Genomic DNA, 18,215 nt, shown 5'->3' with positions numbered 1-18,215 from the left:
TTCAAAGATATTTTACCCTGTAGGCGATTGTATTGTTGGCCTTCCTGTGAAAGTGACATAAAAGACAAAGACATCACAAGTTACTGAGATCAACAACAGATCATGTCAGTTGGAAATTGCGCCCCTACTGGTCTAGAGATTAGGATCAAAGCACATAATGAAAATAGTTTCACAAGGCTAACCAGTGAACTGCTGTAAGACAGGCAAGGTGATTGCGGATGATGTTGATGTCTTACCCATTCCATACTTGTCCAAGGACTCATATTCCCATCCTCCGACTTTGTTAAATGTACATATAACCACTTTATTGACTGCTGCACACCTTGAAGTGGTAGACTAGTGGTTGACTACGAGTTGCGTAGAGCCTATTCCCTGTCCTTTTACCTGGCATAAACCAACACCTCTGGGGCTTTGACAGTATTAATTAGGTGCTTGTTCATTTATTTATGTACAGACAGGGTTACAGATTTATGCTATAGGCTATGCCTGGTTAAAGCAAGACCACACTGTCACAGAACATTTTTGTAATGTTTTTATTTTATATTATACAGGATAGGAATATGGTTTACATATTGGAGTCTCTAATAAGCAATAATAAGTCGTGAAACAATTACGAACAGATTTACAATAATGACTTTTCTGTTTTCACTGAGGTGTAGGGGTACCCTTAATGCACGCAAACTTTATTAGGCTTAAAGCTTAGGCCTACAAATATATAACAGGCCATGCAATGATGTACATTTAGGCCTACATACAGTACATCGTAACCAAAAAAGTACCCTTTAAGTCTCATGAGATTGAAATTAAAAACACTCTGTAACAACCATCAATTAACACTGTTATTTGCTAAAGCAACATAAGAATATATAGAATATATGTTAAGGATATAAGAGTTGAAATTTATGCACATCATTTTTACTTTTGAATGGTTAGTATTCAGCTACAGCACAGCATAAAAAATCTAACAGACTGGTATGAAAAGATGCCGGTAATTGTAAAATACTGTATATTCTAATACCATGCATCAAGATTGTTATTTTTTCCTTTTCACACAACCATTGAACTACTTTAGAGTGTTAAATTTGACTGCAGTATTCTACTTTGATGCAAAATTGAACTGTTTGAATGGAATTTTCAGTTAAGGCTTTGAAAAGAACAGACCTAATAGAACGCAATGTAGTGAGCTTGCTCACTCTGTCATCAGACACTCAGGGCACAACTCACTCTGGCCTCCAGTGTCAGCACCTGCTCTGTAGTATACATGTCCACTGCTACACTTGAACCAATGGGCAAGTTTCAAAAAGTTGCAACTGAGGACAGTTGAGACACCGTCTGTGTCCCCCAGCATCTTCCATCTTGTAGGTGGGTTAATCTCCTTTGCAATACCATCCAGAGCTTCTTGCACATTTAGCAAATCATGTTTGCTCAGTTGAGGCTTGTTGACCATCAACTTAGCAATTACTTCCTTCAGGTTTGGACGCTCTGGAGTAAGTTCCTGGCCAGACAGTACGCGATCTTGAGCTTTTGCGTAGATGGCTGCTAATGCACACGCTTCAGCCAGACACAAGATCCGTTTTACTTCTGTCTCACACTCAGACACCTGTCTGGGTCCTGCTGTGGCAACCTTCGTCATACAAAGGTGCGCCATGTCATTTATCAGCAGCAAATGGCGCATTGGAACATTCAGACGTGCACTGTGTTTTATTTCCGCCAGCTGTGAGAGGAGTTCAATCTGCTGACTGATTAACGCAACTCTTCCCAAGTCGGCGTCTGTCAACTTGGAAAGCAGAGGTGGGATTTCGGGAGATTTTATCCCCATCTTCTCTTTCTCCTTTATGACACTTTGAATGTGCTCTGCCAGCATCACGGCAGCCTTCTTCTTCATCACCTCCACATCCAGCTGCGTGCTTTTAATGAAAGCATTGTAGCGCACGCTCCTTCGGACGGGGGTGCGGCACTTGGGACAGGACTTTGGTCTGACGGCCCCGTTTTCCTCCGGCGATGCCATCCAGGAGTCAAACCCCGTCACTTCGAAGATGTGATTGCAGTCGGTCAGCTGCACAAAGCGGGCCTTGGGATCGGCCTCGTTGCCGAAGAACAGTCCTAAAACCTCCTCAGCATCGCAGACGCGGCACTTCTGTGGGCATGGCTCCCCGCACATACCGATGCAGGCATGCCCGCATTTCAGCTTCTTGTAGCAGGCGACCTCGCACGGAGGTCTGTCGCAGGGCTCGTGGCACAAGCGAGTGCATTGGTGGTGCTTGCAACGCCAGCCACAGCGAGCAGTGCAGGGCGGACAGGCCTCTGAGCACAGCTTTGGGCATTTTCTGTGGTAGCACTGGGTTTCACATGGCTTAGTGCAGGGTGCGCATCCCTGGTTGCATCCCTTGTGGCACCGGTGGAAGCAGATCAGCTGAGCGTTGCAAGGAGAGGCGCATGGAAGATGTGCGCTTCCCCCCGCACACTGAAAGCAGTTGCCTGAGCAGATGTGGCCACAATCCAGCTCGGCATTGCATTTCTTCCAGCACTTAATCGGCTCCTGTTTATTATCGGCCTCCTGCTTCACGTGACACTGCATGTCCCGTTGGTGGCCGCAGCCGAGAGGGACCTTCACTTTTTGGGGACAGTTGAGTGTGCAGGACTCCCCGCAGCCTCGGACACACAGGTGACCACACTGCAGTGTCTTGTTGCAGGGGCCTTGGCAAATGAAACTGTCCAACGATTGAGAGCAGGGGACCTCCTGCTCGTGGCCACACTTAGGCACCGTCTTGGTGACAATCACCTGGCACTCGCCGCACTCTTCGGAGCACGTCTTGGGGCACCTGTGCCCATCCTGGCACAGGGTCTTGGTGCACGGCTGTGTGCATTTGAACAGTTTGTGGTCTGAGTCGGTAGGGTGGCACAGTCTGGTGCAGACATGGCCGCAGTCCAGCTGGTACTCGCAGGGCACACTGCAGCCCCCGAGTGGCACCTTGAGGAAGTCCTCCGGCTTGGACACCGCTGTGATGGTGGCAGGATGATTCTCGCACCGCAGCATCAGGGCCTTGCCCACTTGCCTGTTGCGGCTCAGCACGTTGATGATTTTGCTCCACAGTGGGACTGAGGAAAGCATGGTCATGTTACCGATGCAGAACAGGCCCTTCTTGGCTCTCGACAGAGCCACGCACACACGGTTGGGGATTTTCAGGAAGCCCACTTTTCCCTCCTTGTTGCTTCTGACTAAGGAGAGTATCACAATGTCATTTTCCTCACCCTGGTAGCTGTCTACCACACAGAGGTTGACACCCTGAAATGTGCTCTTGGGCATGATCTTCTTCAGGCAGAGCAGCTGGCCACTGTAAGTGGTGAGGACAGTGATCTGGGAGGGTTCATAGCCCTGCAACATCAGGTAGTTACACAGAGCTTTAACAAAGGTGGCCTCGTGCAGGTTCTGGCGGCTATGGCCTTCCTGGATGTTCTCTTCCAGATGATCATGATCCACAAAGAAGACATTTGTTGTTACTCCCTGAAAAAGAATATTTGATAATTATGATGCATTTTATCATGACTTATGAGCGCTCATGTTCACCTTGCACATGCCTGATTGCATTGTGGAAAAAAATTGCAAAAATTATTGTCGTAACAGTAAATAGTGTTGACTATGTTGCTGTTACACCTGTAAAATATATTTTTGACATGTACTTTAGTAAAATGCAGTTACACGGGGCAGAGACCATTGTTATTACATGTTTCCATACTGCAAACACTAATCAGCATTATATGGCATAATGTCTACATGCTGCATAATGCTTCATACAGCATAATGCAGAATAATTTGGAGACATTATGCTGTTTTGGCATTAATATAATACGAATAGACAAAAAACCCTGTGTTTGTCACTTTAAATAGTTCCTTTGTTACCAGTTATTGATTTGTACTACCTTAATATTTTCATACAGATGGACAGAGGAGTGGTTTCCCAGTTTGTCGTAGATGTGTGGTGTCAACAGCCGTGCAATCTCAGGGCGCATTCGGTGCTATGCAGGAATGAGCAAATTCAGTATATTAAGGCATTTCTAGCATGTTTTCTTAAACAAGCAATAGCAGTTCTCTGGAATTTATTTTCAATATTTCAGGAACTTGGCTTCCATTACCATACCTGGTAGTCCAGTCTGACGTAAGGGACGCCCATATCAACAAGCCTCTCAAACATGGACACATCCAAGTTAAATTCTGTGGCAAGCTCATACACCGCAGTGCTGGGGCGGAGCTACAAAGGAGGAAATGATAAATATCAATTGTTCCACCTTTGTATTTATCCGAAAATGTCAAACAAACACAAACACACTAAATTAAATATAAGCATATTACAACAGGCTGATGGGGTTTTCCTAGCACTTGGTCACAAACTGTAACAACTATACAATAATCATTGCCGGTATGCTGCGTTTTGGCTATAGTTTTTTCTTTTTTTCTATCATAAAATTAAAAATAAAAACCACCACTGACATCTGTTGGGTGCTGTTATAACAGCCAATCAAAAGACATGCAGCCTCCACGTGGTTGAAAAAAACACATCACAAAAATAAACTATTCAGCATTAATTATATTTAATATTGACAAACAGAAGTTAAACTGGAGATGGGTACCTGCTGGTGGTCTCCAATCAGTATGAGGTGCTGGCAGGCAGAGGTGAGTGCGGCGATAATGTGGGCCTCCAGAACCTCAGCTGCCTCCTCCACCACGACTATCCTGGGCTGGATATCCTGCAGAACCCGCCTGCATCGTGCTGCACCTGCACAGAGACCGCACTTACATCTAAAAATAATAACAGTAATAGGAATACTAATAATAATAGTAAAAATACTGTTGCTACCTAATAATACCAACAATGTAATGCTTCTTGAAAGTCTGTTACAGTAGCATATAATTATAAATAACCAGAATATAATAAATATATGAATTAAGAAAAGTGAAAAACATTCATCTCTATGCTGGCTTACATGTGGTTGTCATTCCGATGACGCTGGCGCTCCTGAGAACAGTCTTGTCCTTTTGCTGTCTCAGCTCGTCCATCCGGTTCACAATTGTCTGGTACTCATTCTCATAAGAAATGAGCCTGGTCCTTATTTCTCTGCGATAAATCGCCAGCCAGAGTCTAAGGGTCAGAGTGATGTGTTATTGCGTACTGTGTGTCTGCCATGTTGCATCTTCAGTACAATGACACTGAATTTTAGACATGTCAAAAGAAATCAATTCTCTCATCACTTCATGTTTGAATTTGGTTCTGTTAGATTCTGTTTTATTGAAAGTGTTGTCTTCCAATCTGTTTTACCCAACAGCTACTAACACTGTCACACATAACACTATTTCACAATGACCTTAAAAAAATATGACAAAACAGTGTGTGAGTGATTCTTGTGATCTATAGTTGCCTTTACCAGCTGATGGGTACAGCAGACCACCAGCAGATGACACCAGAGTAAGAATGCTCTCTGGACTGGAACAGTAACAGATTCTGTAGACAAAGCTCTGACTACCAGTTCCTAGTATGTTCCTTTCATCCACCCTTTTTCCCAACAGCACAAAGGTTGAGGTGCTAACAGTTTCCGGTGTCATATTACAGCTTATGATTATTAATGAAGAGCCATTCCCAAGGACAATACATGTAATGTCAAGATATTGCCCATGATAATGCCCCTTCATGAATATTCACAGGCTTCAGTTTTACTGATGGAGACAGAACTTTAAATGTTATGAATATGGAGCTACTGTATCTGGCTACACTGCAGGGTCTGTGGAAGAAGGTTTACCTGTAGAGATGCCAGCGTTGCTTGTAGGGCAGGCCCCAGAGATCCGTGATCTGCTCTGCTTCCTTCTTGAGCATGTGGTCCTTTTTCTTAAGTTCCTGCTTCACCTCATTCTTCAGCTTCTTCTTCCTTTCTCGGGTTATCTGAAGGAGTGGTGGTATTAACTACATTCCCATGCCTGCTTACATCTTACACAGGGCCATGAAAAACTATTTTCCCCCTCCCTGATTTCCTCTATTATTGCATATTTCTCACACTGAATGGTTTCAGACAAAATGTAAAATTCCACAAAGGAAAACTGAGGATCACAAACATAAAACACATTTTTTTAAAGTAATTATTATTAAAAAACGTTATCAGCCACCCATATCACCCATTTAAAAAGTAATTCCCCCCTTAGTTACCCAAACAATTAAACAAACTTAATTGATAATTAGATTCAGCTTATTGAATGCAGGCAGGCTTGACTGCAGCCAGCCCTGTTGAATCTAAACCTCACTCAAATTGAACCTTACCATCAGAGTTAAATAGACACCAAAAGGTTTCTACAGGCCACTGCCACAATCAAAGGAAATTCAAGAAGGGATGAATTGATGAATCAATAAATTGTTGATATAAATCAGTCTGGAAAGGTTTACAAAGCCATTTCAAAGGTTCTGGGACTTCACCAAACCACAGTGAGAGCCATTATCTCCAAATAAAGTATTTGGAAAGAACTTCGGACCTCTCTAGCCTCAGCTAAATTCAGTGTTTATGACTCCACAATAAGAAAGAGATGGTAAAAATGGGATTCATGGGAGAGTAGTAAGGCGGAAACCACTGCTAACCAAGAGAAACATCAATGCTCATCTCACATTTGCAAAACAGCACCTGGATGATCCCAAAGCCTTTTGGGAAAATATTCTATGGATAGATTGACTACGTCTGGCATAAAGCAAAAAGCATTTCACAGTTAGAACATCATACCAACAGTCAAACATGGTGGTGGTAGTGTGATTTTGTGGGGATGCTTTGCTGTCTCAGGACCTGGGCGACATGCCATTATTGAGGAAACCATGAATTCTGCTCTGTACCAGAAAATTCTTAGGGAGAATGTCCGGTCATCTGTCCATGAGCTTAAGATGAAGCATAATTTGGTTATGCAGCACGACAATGATTCAAAACATAAAAAAGTCTACATCTGAATGGCTGAAAAGAAAAAAAACTTTTGGAATAACCAAGTCAACGTTCTGAATAGAACCCAATAGAGATTGCGGCAGGAGCTTAAATGACTGATATCCATTTATGGGAAGTGTTCTTAATATCCTTATACTTATAAAGTGTATGCAGTAATTAAATGCACAGCTGTGCTCTTAGCAGGCCCTAAAACATGAGCTCACCTCCCACCCTTCCTCATCATCATCATCATCATCATCATCTTCCTTTGGCATGTAAGCAAGGACCTCCCTCTGTGTGGCTGCCATCCTCTCAAGGGCACTGTGGATGTACTTCTGCATGTTGTCCCCCTCCATAATTCTCTCTGCCTGCATCTGCTCCGCCTCCTCAGTCACTTGAAGAGGGTCTCCCACATCTCCATCTCCTTCCGTAGTTACGCTGGTCACATCGCTCGCGCCGTCTATCAATCAACCCATTGTTTAATAAATAATAAATAGTTGTGATAACATGATAGCTATTTTATGGATTACAAAGTCTCACTCTTCAGCCAAAAGGGGTAACAGTGAAATGTTTAATTGCCCTGCTCTCCTAATTGATCGTTACAAGAACAAAACTTGGTCCAGCATGACAGAATTGTGCTCTGTACCTTCATTGTCCAAAGGCTCAAGCACCGAGAGGAATTCTGTCATTCTCGCTAGGTCATCCACTGAGTTTGTGCAGCTGCCCTCCTCCCAGCCAACCTGTTCATCCCAACCTTCAGCAGTATCACCTGGAATTTATATAAATGAGAGATTATGTAGCCCTGGTACATAATTACACTCTTTACACTTAAACCCACTAAAACTATAACCATTCCCGATGATGATGATTCTAGGCAACACTGGAGTGGAGAGCTCGATGACGTAAACGTCTGTAATTAAGTTTTTTTAACAATATTGTAAATCTGAGGATAAAATTTTTTAAATACATTTTTTTAACAATCAAATGATACGTGTTGTTTGGAGAAAGAGGTTATGCAAATATTTTCTCATGATAAGATACATGTAAGTTTTCCTCTATGGGAAATCCCATTGTTTCCAACCACTTCCTAAGTCCAGTCACTTTTTTGCAGTGGGTGGGACTTTAACACTTCATAGGAAGGGATATTTTTCTCTCACCCATCTCACCCATTTGCCTGGAGCTGTGACTCAACATGGAAATCCCCAGCCAATCCAGCATCACGGACTGGGCCTTTTTTCTGCGGAACAAACCTCCTCCGCCAAGCTAATCAGGAAATGATAAAACGGCTCATTGAAGGGAGGATTTAGATGCAGCAACATCAAAAAATTGCTACTCAAAAGTGGACAAGAAAACAAACCACAATTCTGACCTGTCTTCTGAGTGTCACACCATGGAGAGAGAAAATGTATTCTTCCAGCACACTCTCATGTAGAACTCCCTTAGCTGAGCTTTCAAACATGGCTCCCAAGCTTTCAATTGTGTCCTCCAAAATCTCTCTTTCTTCCCTGAGCTGTAAACAGATCATATTTTCCATAAAAGCTTGTTGTGTTAATCCCATGTTATGAAAAACAACTGTGAAACAACACTTACCAAATCCAATTTAGGTACATCAATTGCAAAGCTTCTACAACATATCTGGGTTGTAACCAAGAACACAAAGCATCTAATACCTTCTTCAACACACTCAGCATTTCACAAGAACATGAAATGCCTTATATCTGTATATGGCTTGCTAGCTATCTTTATATTTTTATTTAGATGTACCAATACGATCAGTGCTCATTCATAATGAGTTCAAAGTCTTGTATAGAATCACATGACCTAGCAATTGTTGATATGTAACAGTATGATTAAATATACATTGAAATTCTCTGTAAATCTCATCATGCAACAATTAAATTGAATCATGATATCGCACACGACCCCTGTAGTGTAATTTTTAGTGTAAGGATTCAAGAACAGAGTGTGTTGTGCATCAACATCTTGCATCCAGCTCACCGTGGAGTACATGGCTCTGAGGTGACCAGGCAGGTTCTTCTTAAAGTTGGGTTGTGTCCTCAGTTTAGCCAGAGAGAGCTTCTTTAGGGCTTCACTTGAGCTTCTCCCTCCCACTCGCACCAACAATGAGGATTTACTCATGAACTTGAGAATGCCTTCAGAGACAAAATCCAAAGAGCGCAGCATAAATATGGAACCAAAGAGTGTGAGCAGGGTGAGCAACTCAACAACATCAGAAAAGATTAACTGATGCAGTATCAAAGAACAATATGACCACGAGGTTAAAAAACAGCATAAACAGAGAGAGTAACACAACGAAACCTATTGCTGTCCCCACACTAAAGGATGATTGGGCAGATTTTGGGTCCTATTCGCCCCTCCTGACAATCGCGGGGACGTTCCCGTTTCGAGGCTCGTCTGAACCGATTATCTGCCCAAGTGATCTTGTAGTGTGAGGGGTTTACAGACATAATGTTACCAACTGGATCGGAGTCTCCCTGACTTCGAACATGTTTGATATTTACAACTTGAAATCCTGTAGTGTGAAAGGAACAGCAATGGAAAATCCTGGAGTGTGAAAGAAACAGCGATGGAATATTGAGCAGAAACCCGCAATAGCTAACGAGAGCGACCTCTAACATATTTGCCGGCACAGAAAAAAATCGCGAAAGTAGTGAAAAAATTACCTCCGGAGGATAACAAATACGTTTTTTTCTACATAACTAGGTACAGGTTGTTACCTATATTTTGCCTGTTTTATATAGACTATATTTGCAAATCTGTTAACGTTTTCCTGTCTCCCGAAAGAACTCAGTCGATAGGTGCTCACACTATAAGTAGTAGGCTATATATTACTGAAATAATCTGATATAGACTAACCAGTAATATCAGCAACTTTTTGCGAGCTACCCACTTAAACTGAATTCACCTTTTTTCTGTCAGAAGAGCAGTGGAAGGAAAATATTAATTGCAGTTGAATAGTGAACTCAACCCCATAATAAAGTTGCCATTTAATTGTATACTGTCGTGTCTGTTTTCATTATTTTCGCACTGTATACCAACTGTGTGCGAACCACTGGGTACGCAGTTAGGCAACAGATATGGAACCTGTCATGTTTGTGGTGGCTACTCCATAGGCGGGGGGTGTATTTCAAATTCAATGGAAAGAAGATGGGCAGTGGCGAGGATAGTGTGCACCAAGCATAAGCCATGCTAATTCCGTCTTCTCAGCCATGACTTCCTCCAGTCTTTTTCTCCTATTTTGTTTTTTGGTGCAAAACATAGCACACACAAGAGCAACCAGCTGACGATGATGGTCCGCCTCCATGTGTGTTTTGCTCTGAAGTTACGTTTGATCACACAAGTTTCTGTGAGATCCCAGGTCCCTGGAATCGCCACTCTGAAATCGTTTAGTATAAAAGTATGTGGTCCTGCGTCTTGAGTGAATCGTCTGGTGTGTGCGTTCTTATGATTAAAATATTAAAAATCGGTTAAATCTGTCGTTATGTCTGTGGTCTCCCACATTTTTAAAATCGGTTAAGATTTGAAAATCCTCTAGTGTGCACCAGGCATTAGCAAACGTAAAAAAATAAACATAGAGGTACAGGAGCAAACACAATACCTTCCAGGAACTGATCCAGTGCATGGTTTGTGTAACAGACAACCAGGATAGGAGAACCAGCTGCTGAACGCCACACTTCGGCATTGTCCAGAAGAGCCTTGACAATTTTCAGACCAACAAAAGTCTTTCCTAAAGGTCAGAATTTGAAATAATTATTAACCCAAATAATGGCTAAAGCATACAGTCAGGCAATCTCTATTCACAAACATTGGCTGTAGAATGGGTCGTACTGAAGAGCCCAGTGAATTTCAATATGGCATTGTCATAGGATGCCACCTTTAAAACAAGTCAGTTCATCAAATTTCTGCTCTGCTAGAGCTGCCCCAGTCAACTATAAGTGCTGTCTTTGTGTGCAATGCCAAGCGTCGGCTGGTGTGGCGTAAAGCACAATGCCATTGGACTCAGAAGCAGTGGAAATGCATTCTCTTGAGTGATGAATTATGCTTCACTCTCTGAAGTCTGACGGCATAGAACCAACTGTACTGGCTTGAATAGTTCCAACTGTAAAGGAGGAGGAATAATAGTCTGGTGCTATTTTTCATGGTTTGGGTTAGGCGCCTTAGTTCCAGTGAAGGGAAATCTTAACGCTACAACATACAGTTGTGCAATTGTTACAATTTTGTGGCAACATTTTGGGCAAGGCCCTTCGCCATGTCATGTTCCAAAATCCACTGGAATGCCTTCCCAGAAAAATTGTTACAGCAGCAACAGTGGGTTCAACTCCATATTAATGCCTATGGTTTTGGAATAAGATGTTTAACAAATACAGGTGTCAGGTTCAGGTGTCCACAAACTTTTGGAAATGTAGCACACTTGTGTATTTAGTAGACACATATATAGCTCTCCGCTGAAAATTACCTGTTCCCGGTGGGCCTTGAATGATGGCGAGCTCCTTGGTGAGGGCCAGCTGCACTGCTTTCATCTGTGAGTTGTCAAGTCCAAGTGTTTTTTTACTGGGCCAGTCACTGAAGTTCAAGACGTCTCTCACAGTTTTCTTTCTTGTAATGTCTTTTTTCAGCTGCTTATTGTTCTCCAGTGCCTGGAGGCTGTAACCACACCGATGGGCGAGAAGGTACCTGGGGGGAGAGATATCTTCCTCACAGCTGACGATGTACCTCTGCATAGGTAGTTCCTCCACAGACATCTCCTGCAGACCCTCCAGGACATGGCGGTAAGCTTCAAAAAAGGCCGTGTTCTCCACCATGAGGAACACATCAGTCGGGGACAAGTCTGCCAACTTCCTCTTGCTTTCTTCAGTGAAAAAGAGAACAGTAACACCCTTCCGGAGTTCTTTCACATCCCGGTCGGCCACAGTGGCAAAAATCATTGTCTTGAAGCCATCCATGGATAGGCACACCAGGGCTCCAAACAGTAGCCTCTTGGAACTCTCCCATTTGACGTTTTTCGAGTTCTTTTCATCAAATTTAACCTGGTAAAGAATTCCCTTAGGTGTGCACACTGGCACCATGATTTGTACATTAAAGTAGATGTGAATGTCATTGAAACGTCCATGGCGAAGGTCCTTCCCCTCAAATTGGAGCAGTTGGGAGATCCCATCCCTGAGTGGTTTGATAAAGTCCTCGCGAAGCAGGCGGAAGTGTGTGTCCAGGTAGGTTTCACCATCTTGAAACTTCTGACCCACAATGTTAGGCCTCAGGAACGGCAGCTCTGTGGCATGCACGTCCTCATACGTGGGGAAGACGGACATGAGCCTGAAGTCCTCTATGGCCTCCTCATCCTGCCTCTCCAGCAGAAAGGAGTAGTTGCCTGACCGAAGGGTGCCATCTCGCTTCTCCTGCATGTGGGCTGCCATGTTCTGGAGCTTCCCCAGGCTCTCCTTGACATCCTCTCCAATGGCGACCCCCGATTGCTGCAAGTGGGTGAGCTCCTTCTCGAGGAGGACCACAAGTAGGGGCACATTGGTACTAGAGGAGAACACACTCATCAGGGTGATGTGCAGGTTGATAATCTGCTTGAATCTTGTTATATTCTGCTCTCCGGTGTTCTCATCATTCGTGCCTACTGTTGCACCTCTTGTCCTCACAAACATGGGGATGGTGGTCTTCAGGAACTGGGAGTCCTTAACCTCAGAGAGGAGATGCTGCAAGTTATACCTGTTGGTCCGGCAGCTGCAGGCCTTACTGAGGACATCCAGAGTAATATGGGTCAGCTTGTCTCTTGTGTTTTTCTTGTCCAGAAGCTCCCTCAGGCCACTCCCTGGAGCAGCCAGCTTCATCACTACTTCTGAAGGCTCCATCTGCAAGATTTTTTTCAGGGAGTAGAAGTCTAGTCTTTGGCTGGGTTTGTGAGCAGGGTCCTGGGCCGTCTCACCCCTCCTGGCCCTAAATGCAAGGCCCTGGGAGTGGTGGCCAAGGTCAGGCAGGTTGGGCTGGCTTACTGCCCTGTGTGATGGACCTAGCCAGATTCAAAATGATGTGCAATAGTATAAATTAAAGATGAAATTACAAATATTAAAAATACTAAGAAACTAACATAGCTACCATGTTAATATTAATATTAAACATATTATTGCAATATTACTTCAATATTGGTAAGTTATGAACACACAAACTGCATTACTCATTTCAAACCACTGCACAACCATTGCTAACATGAATTGACAGTACAACTTCATCTTCTTATTGGTAAAATACTGTTGCCACTGCTTGTCATCACACTGCAATCTGCAATTTGGGTTTACAGGAACAGGAGTGGGAGATAGACACTACATGTACACTTAAGCATATTTGCAGGCAACCAGTGATTGAGCAATGAGACGCTATAATCCCAGCTGACTGATAAGATCCAGGCCCTGGGCGAGGCTTAACAAATTGTGCATCACCCTGTGGGGCTGCAGGGCACAGTCAGCACTGACACAGTTCAGATTTTACACTCAACCTTGGGCCACATCCAAGACTAAAAAAAAAGACTAAAACAGTGCCTTAACTAGAACAGAACCACCGAGCAGAACAACGCACAACTATCCTGACCAGATTACAAAACACAAACTACATGGCTACTTAAGTAAAATATTCACAATGTAACCAGGATACAGGCAATACAATATTCAGCTGATATATGTAATATAAACACAAAATAAATAAAAAATCAATATTCTGGTCTTAATATTAATATTCTGGTATTAATTGTACAGGAATGGCCGAAGCCCACCTTCACCATTCTTTGTAGCATTGTGGCTTTTGGTGCCATTTGGAGGCCTGCGATTTCTTGGGGTCTTGGGTTTACTTGTCGCAGGGATTACAATTGAATTCCTCGAGGGATGGAGAGAAAGGTTTTCAGTCTGTCCCTGAGATTTGCTGCGGCTACCCCTTCTACCGTCCTTGTGGGCAAACTGATCCCCTGTGATGGATAAGAAGTGAACAGATCTCATTCACCCATCAACACAATCAGCAGTTACAGGTACACGCTGGGTGTTCACAGCATACATTTCCTTACTCTGGAACATCCTAGGTGCTTTACCTGCTCTTACAGGCCTTCTCTTCTGGCTTTGCACAGGACTTCCAGCTAGATTACAAGGGTCTGTTAAATCCAGTGAGAGAGGTGGACAGTGCTGAGATAGAGCCCTTCCTGTGCTGTGTTCCCGTCTCCATGGTGTGCTCCCGACCACCTCCGCCTCTTTGCCATGGCACTGCGACCTGCCACCCCCTCGCCTGTCCTGAGCGCAGCCACTAGGGGCACTGGTTCCCACATATTCACCTACAAACAAGACTTGCATGAAAGCAGCTTGTCATTGCCGGAGCTAACGGAGGCAGCTGAAGCAGCATGAGGTGCCTTCCTGCAACCATGCCTTTGTTTACACACAGAAACTTGAACTCACCTCTCCCGTGCGATCCTCGGCTTGACAAGTTGCCATGGCCCTGGCGTTGGGTTGGCCTGACCCCTGTGTCAGAAGAGGGACTCCGAAAACTTACAAAGTGACCTTTTCTATTAAACAATCCATTCAAACAAACGTGATTTCTAGACAAAAAATATGCTAGGCCTCAGCAATAATGGTTGTATTGCACCACACAAATTTCCCAGCAGGTGGTGCACCTCACACCTTATACTATATATGGGAGGCAAATGTAAGGGAAAACCAACATGAAGTGTCTTAGCAAGGTGTTGGGCCACCACAAGCTGCCAGGAAGTTTCAGTGCGCATTGGCATAGATTCTACACGTCTCCGGAACTCTACAGAAACATACAGTACCTACCATCCCAATATTAAGAAGATATGATGCTTAACATGGTACCTTCTTAATATGAACAAGGACTACAGCGAACAATAATACATCAATCAAATTTAAAGGGGATTACATTTACATTCCACAGAACATGATGGGATGTTAATTGCTTAATTGTATCATGTAATACACCTGTTTGGAAGCATCTGGATTTGTTATGCTTCCCCACACATTTATTCAGGTTTTTCATTTTATTTGTCACCCGCCTGTACTTGCTCTGTGGAAATACTCATCCAGGTTTACTTAGTTTTGTTACAAGCACACCTCCAAAGGTCACAATCCACCCAGGATTTTATGACCTCGCCATCTACTATCCAGCTCCCATTACTGCTGTGACAATATTGTCTGGGTCCCACATACAATGTTCTGCAATCATCAGCATCATCCTTATTATCATTATTAATACTTATGGGTCCCAAACAAAATGTTATTATTATTATTATTATTATTATTATTATTAATATGAATATGACGAGGATGGTTAATATTATTATGATTATTATTATTTATCAATAGCCAGTAGCTTTGTGAGCATATTTATGAGAGTTCTTATACTTAAACCTGTTAGCTGATTATCAAGATCACTGATGGCAAAAAAGAATGACAGCAAAGTATTACACACAGAGAAACCTGTACTTGATTAATCTGATTGATTATTTTGGCGCTGGGAAGAAATGAGACCTACGTTCTTAAGAAGGTGTGGTCAGAACAAGACCACGTATTTTACTAAAATGGCTGCAAGTTTGTGGGCACGCGCTATACGTGGGTCCTAATAGACTATATTATTGCTACCCTTGGTGACTGCATAAATTCAAACGCAACCAGAAATTAATGCAAAACCCGTGGAAATTCAAATATACTTACCGCGTCGACCTCCGCTACTAGACATGCGAAAAAACCCAGCGTAGCATGCGGTTTCCGTTATTCAGTTGAACCTGCGCTGAATGAGAATAGGTTAAAATCTCACACTGACATTTTCGAAAACGAAAAGGCACGCTTTGTTCTGTGAATCGTTACTGAAATATGTATTTAAAATAATTTCCTCGAGTACTGGCTAAAGTTGGTTAAACAGTGGCATGCTGATATTTCGCCTAGTACGCACTTACCCCATCCTATACAATTAAACATAAGTGGGCTAGACCCTGCGTTTAACGCGATGCGAGAAAAAAATAAATGTTGCCAATAAGCTGAAAAATTCATAGTATGCCCTTGTACCGCAAAGTTTAAAAAAATGATAAAGGGGAAAAAATTAAACTCACCGAATCCCCCACGGGTAATTGCTTAAACAGTTTTGATACCTGAGTCTTTGATACCTCGGAAACCAACCGCTTTATAATGGGGTTTAAGTTTCGATTTATGCCGAAATGAAAGTCAGTGTTTGGTTCACATTTTAAGGAATCCAAAACTTATGGGGAAAAAGCATATAACTGGATATAACAAACTGTACAAATTGGACTCTCAAACATCTGGAACATTTTTGCAAAGAGCTTCCAAATCAAAAATGTTTCAAAAAACATTCTCCATGCTAGTTACAAGGATCAGATCACCAGTCTGTATCTTCCAAGGTGATGGTGACGTTGTAGAAAACTAGAATACAATCTGAAATGGGAAAGGTACTGAAGAATGAATGAATGAACTAATTGATAAATGAATGAATCTCCGCGCCCCCGAAGCTTCAGAAACCTGTCCCATAGTCAGCAGTAGGATAGGTAGGCACAGCAAAGGCTTTGAAAACTACGTCTAATATATTTTTTACAACGCTAGGCGGAGACATTTTGTGATAGGACAAATACCCCAAAAATAATCTTGATTAGGCTATTGATGTTTTTTTTTTTTTTTTTTTTTTTTTTTTTTTTCATTTCTGAGACGGCGTATATAATATCTAATTAATTCATTTTCAATTTTATGAATTAACATGCTAATTAATGTATTAATCCCCAAAAGTAACCGTCTTCAAATGGTCTGCAAAATGCTGTAAGACTCCAATTTGTACAGTTTGTTATATCCAGTTATATGCTTTTTCCCCATAAGTTTTGGATTCCTTAAAATGTGAACCAAACACTGACTTTCATTTCGGCATAAATCGAAACTTAGCCCTTGCTTGCATGCTTTTAATCAGATTCAAAGGGCTTTTTTTAGCAGTGTTTTGACTTGTTGTGGACAGTTATTGGATCATAAAATACCTTAATCATCAACCTGGGGTGCCAATTTCAGCACTCCTTTGGTTTTACTGATAGAGACTGTGTTTTTTGCATCAAAGTTTGAAGAGTCTAAGCTTTACAGTGGTATATGTGTCATAACACTACACTAGTCATAAAAGCAATATTTGAGACAATTTTTCTGTTGTTGTTTGTTTATTGTTAGATGATGATATCTATTTCCATGGCCACTCGGCTTGAAACTTTTAAACTTAAGTATTGGGGGTTATATACATAGGTGCCACTTATGGAAGTATAGTATCACTCTACAAGCTGATTTAGAGTAGATTGAAGTGTTTTCTTTAGACTGAAAACCCCTGTAATGCAGGCAGGAATATGCAAAACCTTGCATATCTAAAATATTCTTCATAGAATACAGAAACTCTGTGCCTACTGAAACACACTAAAATTAGAATTAAACTCCAGAAAAAGAACTGTGCCTTTAAGTCTTTGATTATCTTTTCTGACACAAAGGGTTTTATTTATTTAACAATTCCTTATGTGAATAAAATATTTTATACTGTGAAGCCCTATGGCAAAAAATTATGGCCCTGTGTCCAAAATCAAGTTCAAGTTCAACTTTATTGTCATGTGTATTAAAAATACAATGAAATACTTGTGCTCTGGCTCTCTCTGCCATAACACAATAATAATTACATACACACGGTAACATTACATACAACAGCGAAGTGCATGTGCGGTGCATTATGGGAGCGTCTGCTGTTCAGCAACCTGACTGACTGGAAGGATGGAAGGAGCGAGAACAGAACATGAGCGGGGTGACTGGTGTCCTTAATGATGTTTTGGGCTTTCCTTTTTCAGCGAGTGGTGTAAATGGACGCCGTCGTAGCCTCACCAGGACGCCACCTCGTTTACCTCGCCTCGGGCAGCGCTGTCTGCGGACATTACTCTACGGTGGTACCTGTTTGTTGTAGGCAATCTCTGGTAAGTCCAGCGGCTTCCAGTTGTTCGAAACATCTAATATTATGTCCAGTAAAGTCTGGCGGTCATGGGCAACTCAAGATACCAATGGAGCTTTGATAGAATGTATTTGGTAGGTGTGTATTTATTTATTTACAGATACATTGTCCATGTCTTAATGTCACACTGTAGCCTATGACAGGCTAAAGCAAAACCATAGCATTGTCGCAAAACATTTTCGTAACGTTTTTATTTTATACGTGAATATTGTTCATAGATTGGAGCCAGC

General features: G+C 42.3%; 1 protein-coding gene across 5 annotated transcripts; it reads right to left on the bottom strand.

The window, feature by feature from the left end:
* Positions 1-517: 517 nt before the first annotated feature.
* Positions 518-16,166, bottom strand: LOC118232896 (NFX1-type zinc finger-containing protein 1-like). Of its 5 annotated transcripts, none has more exons than XM_035428131.1 (18): positions 16,067-16,166; positions 15,672-15,742; positions 14,403-14,465; positions 14,045-14,281; positions 13,736-13,924; positions 11,423-12,979; positions 10,565-10,693; positions 8,944-9,098; positions 8,315-8,455; positions 8,103-8,208; positions 7,592-7,714; positions 7,170-7,405; positions 5,794-5,933; positions 4,984-5,138; positions 4,630-4,775; positions 4,140-4,250; positions 3,922-4,017; positions 518-3,505 (listed from the first exon to the last, which is right to left on the bottom strand). In XM_035428131.1, the coding sequence occupies exons 2-18, from the start codon at positions 15,694-15,696 to the stop codon at positions 1,190-1,192; spliced, it is 5,925 nt and encodes a 1,974-aa protein (XP_035284022.1). In that variant the 5' UTR covers positions 15,697-15,742; positions 16,067-16,166; the 3' UTR covers positions 518-1,189. The 5 variants fall into 5 exon arrangements, with proteins under 5 accessions (XP_035284022.1, XP_035284021.1, XP_035284026.1 ...); XM_035428130.1 differs by having other exon boundaries at positions 15,672-15,747; positions 16,067-16,157; XM_035428135.1 differs by having other exon boundaries at positions 8,112-8,208; positions 15,672-15,747; positions 16,067-16,157.
* Positions 16,167-18,215: the final 2,049 nt, after the last annotated feature.

The sequence above is a fragment of the Anguilla anguilla genome, chromosome 8 (genome assembly GCF_013347855.1).
Source record: "Anguilla anguilla isolate fAngAng1 chromosome 8, fAngAng1.pri, whole genome shotgun sequence".
NCBI classification, from domain to species: Eukaryota; Metazoa; Chordata; class Actinopteri; order Anguilliformes; family Anguillidae; genus Anguilla; species Anguilla anguilla.
Note: the sequence above shows the minus strand (reverse complement) of the source record. Positions and strands in the feature narration are given on the sequence as shown.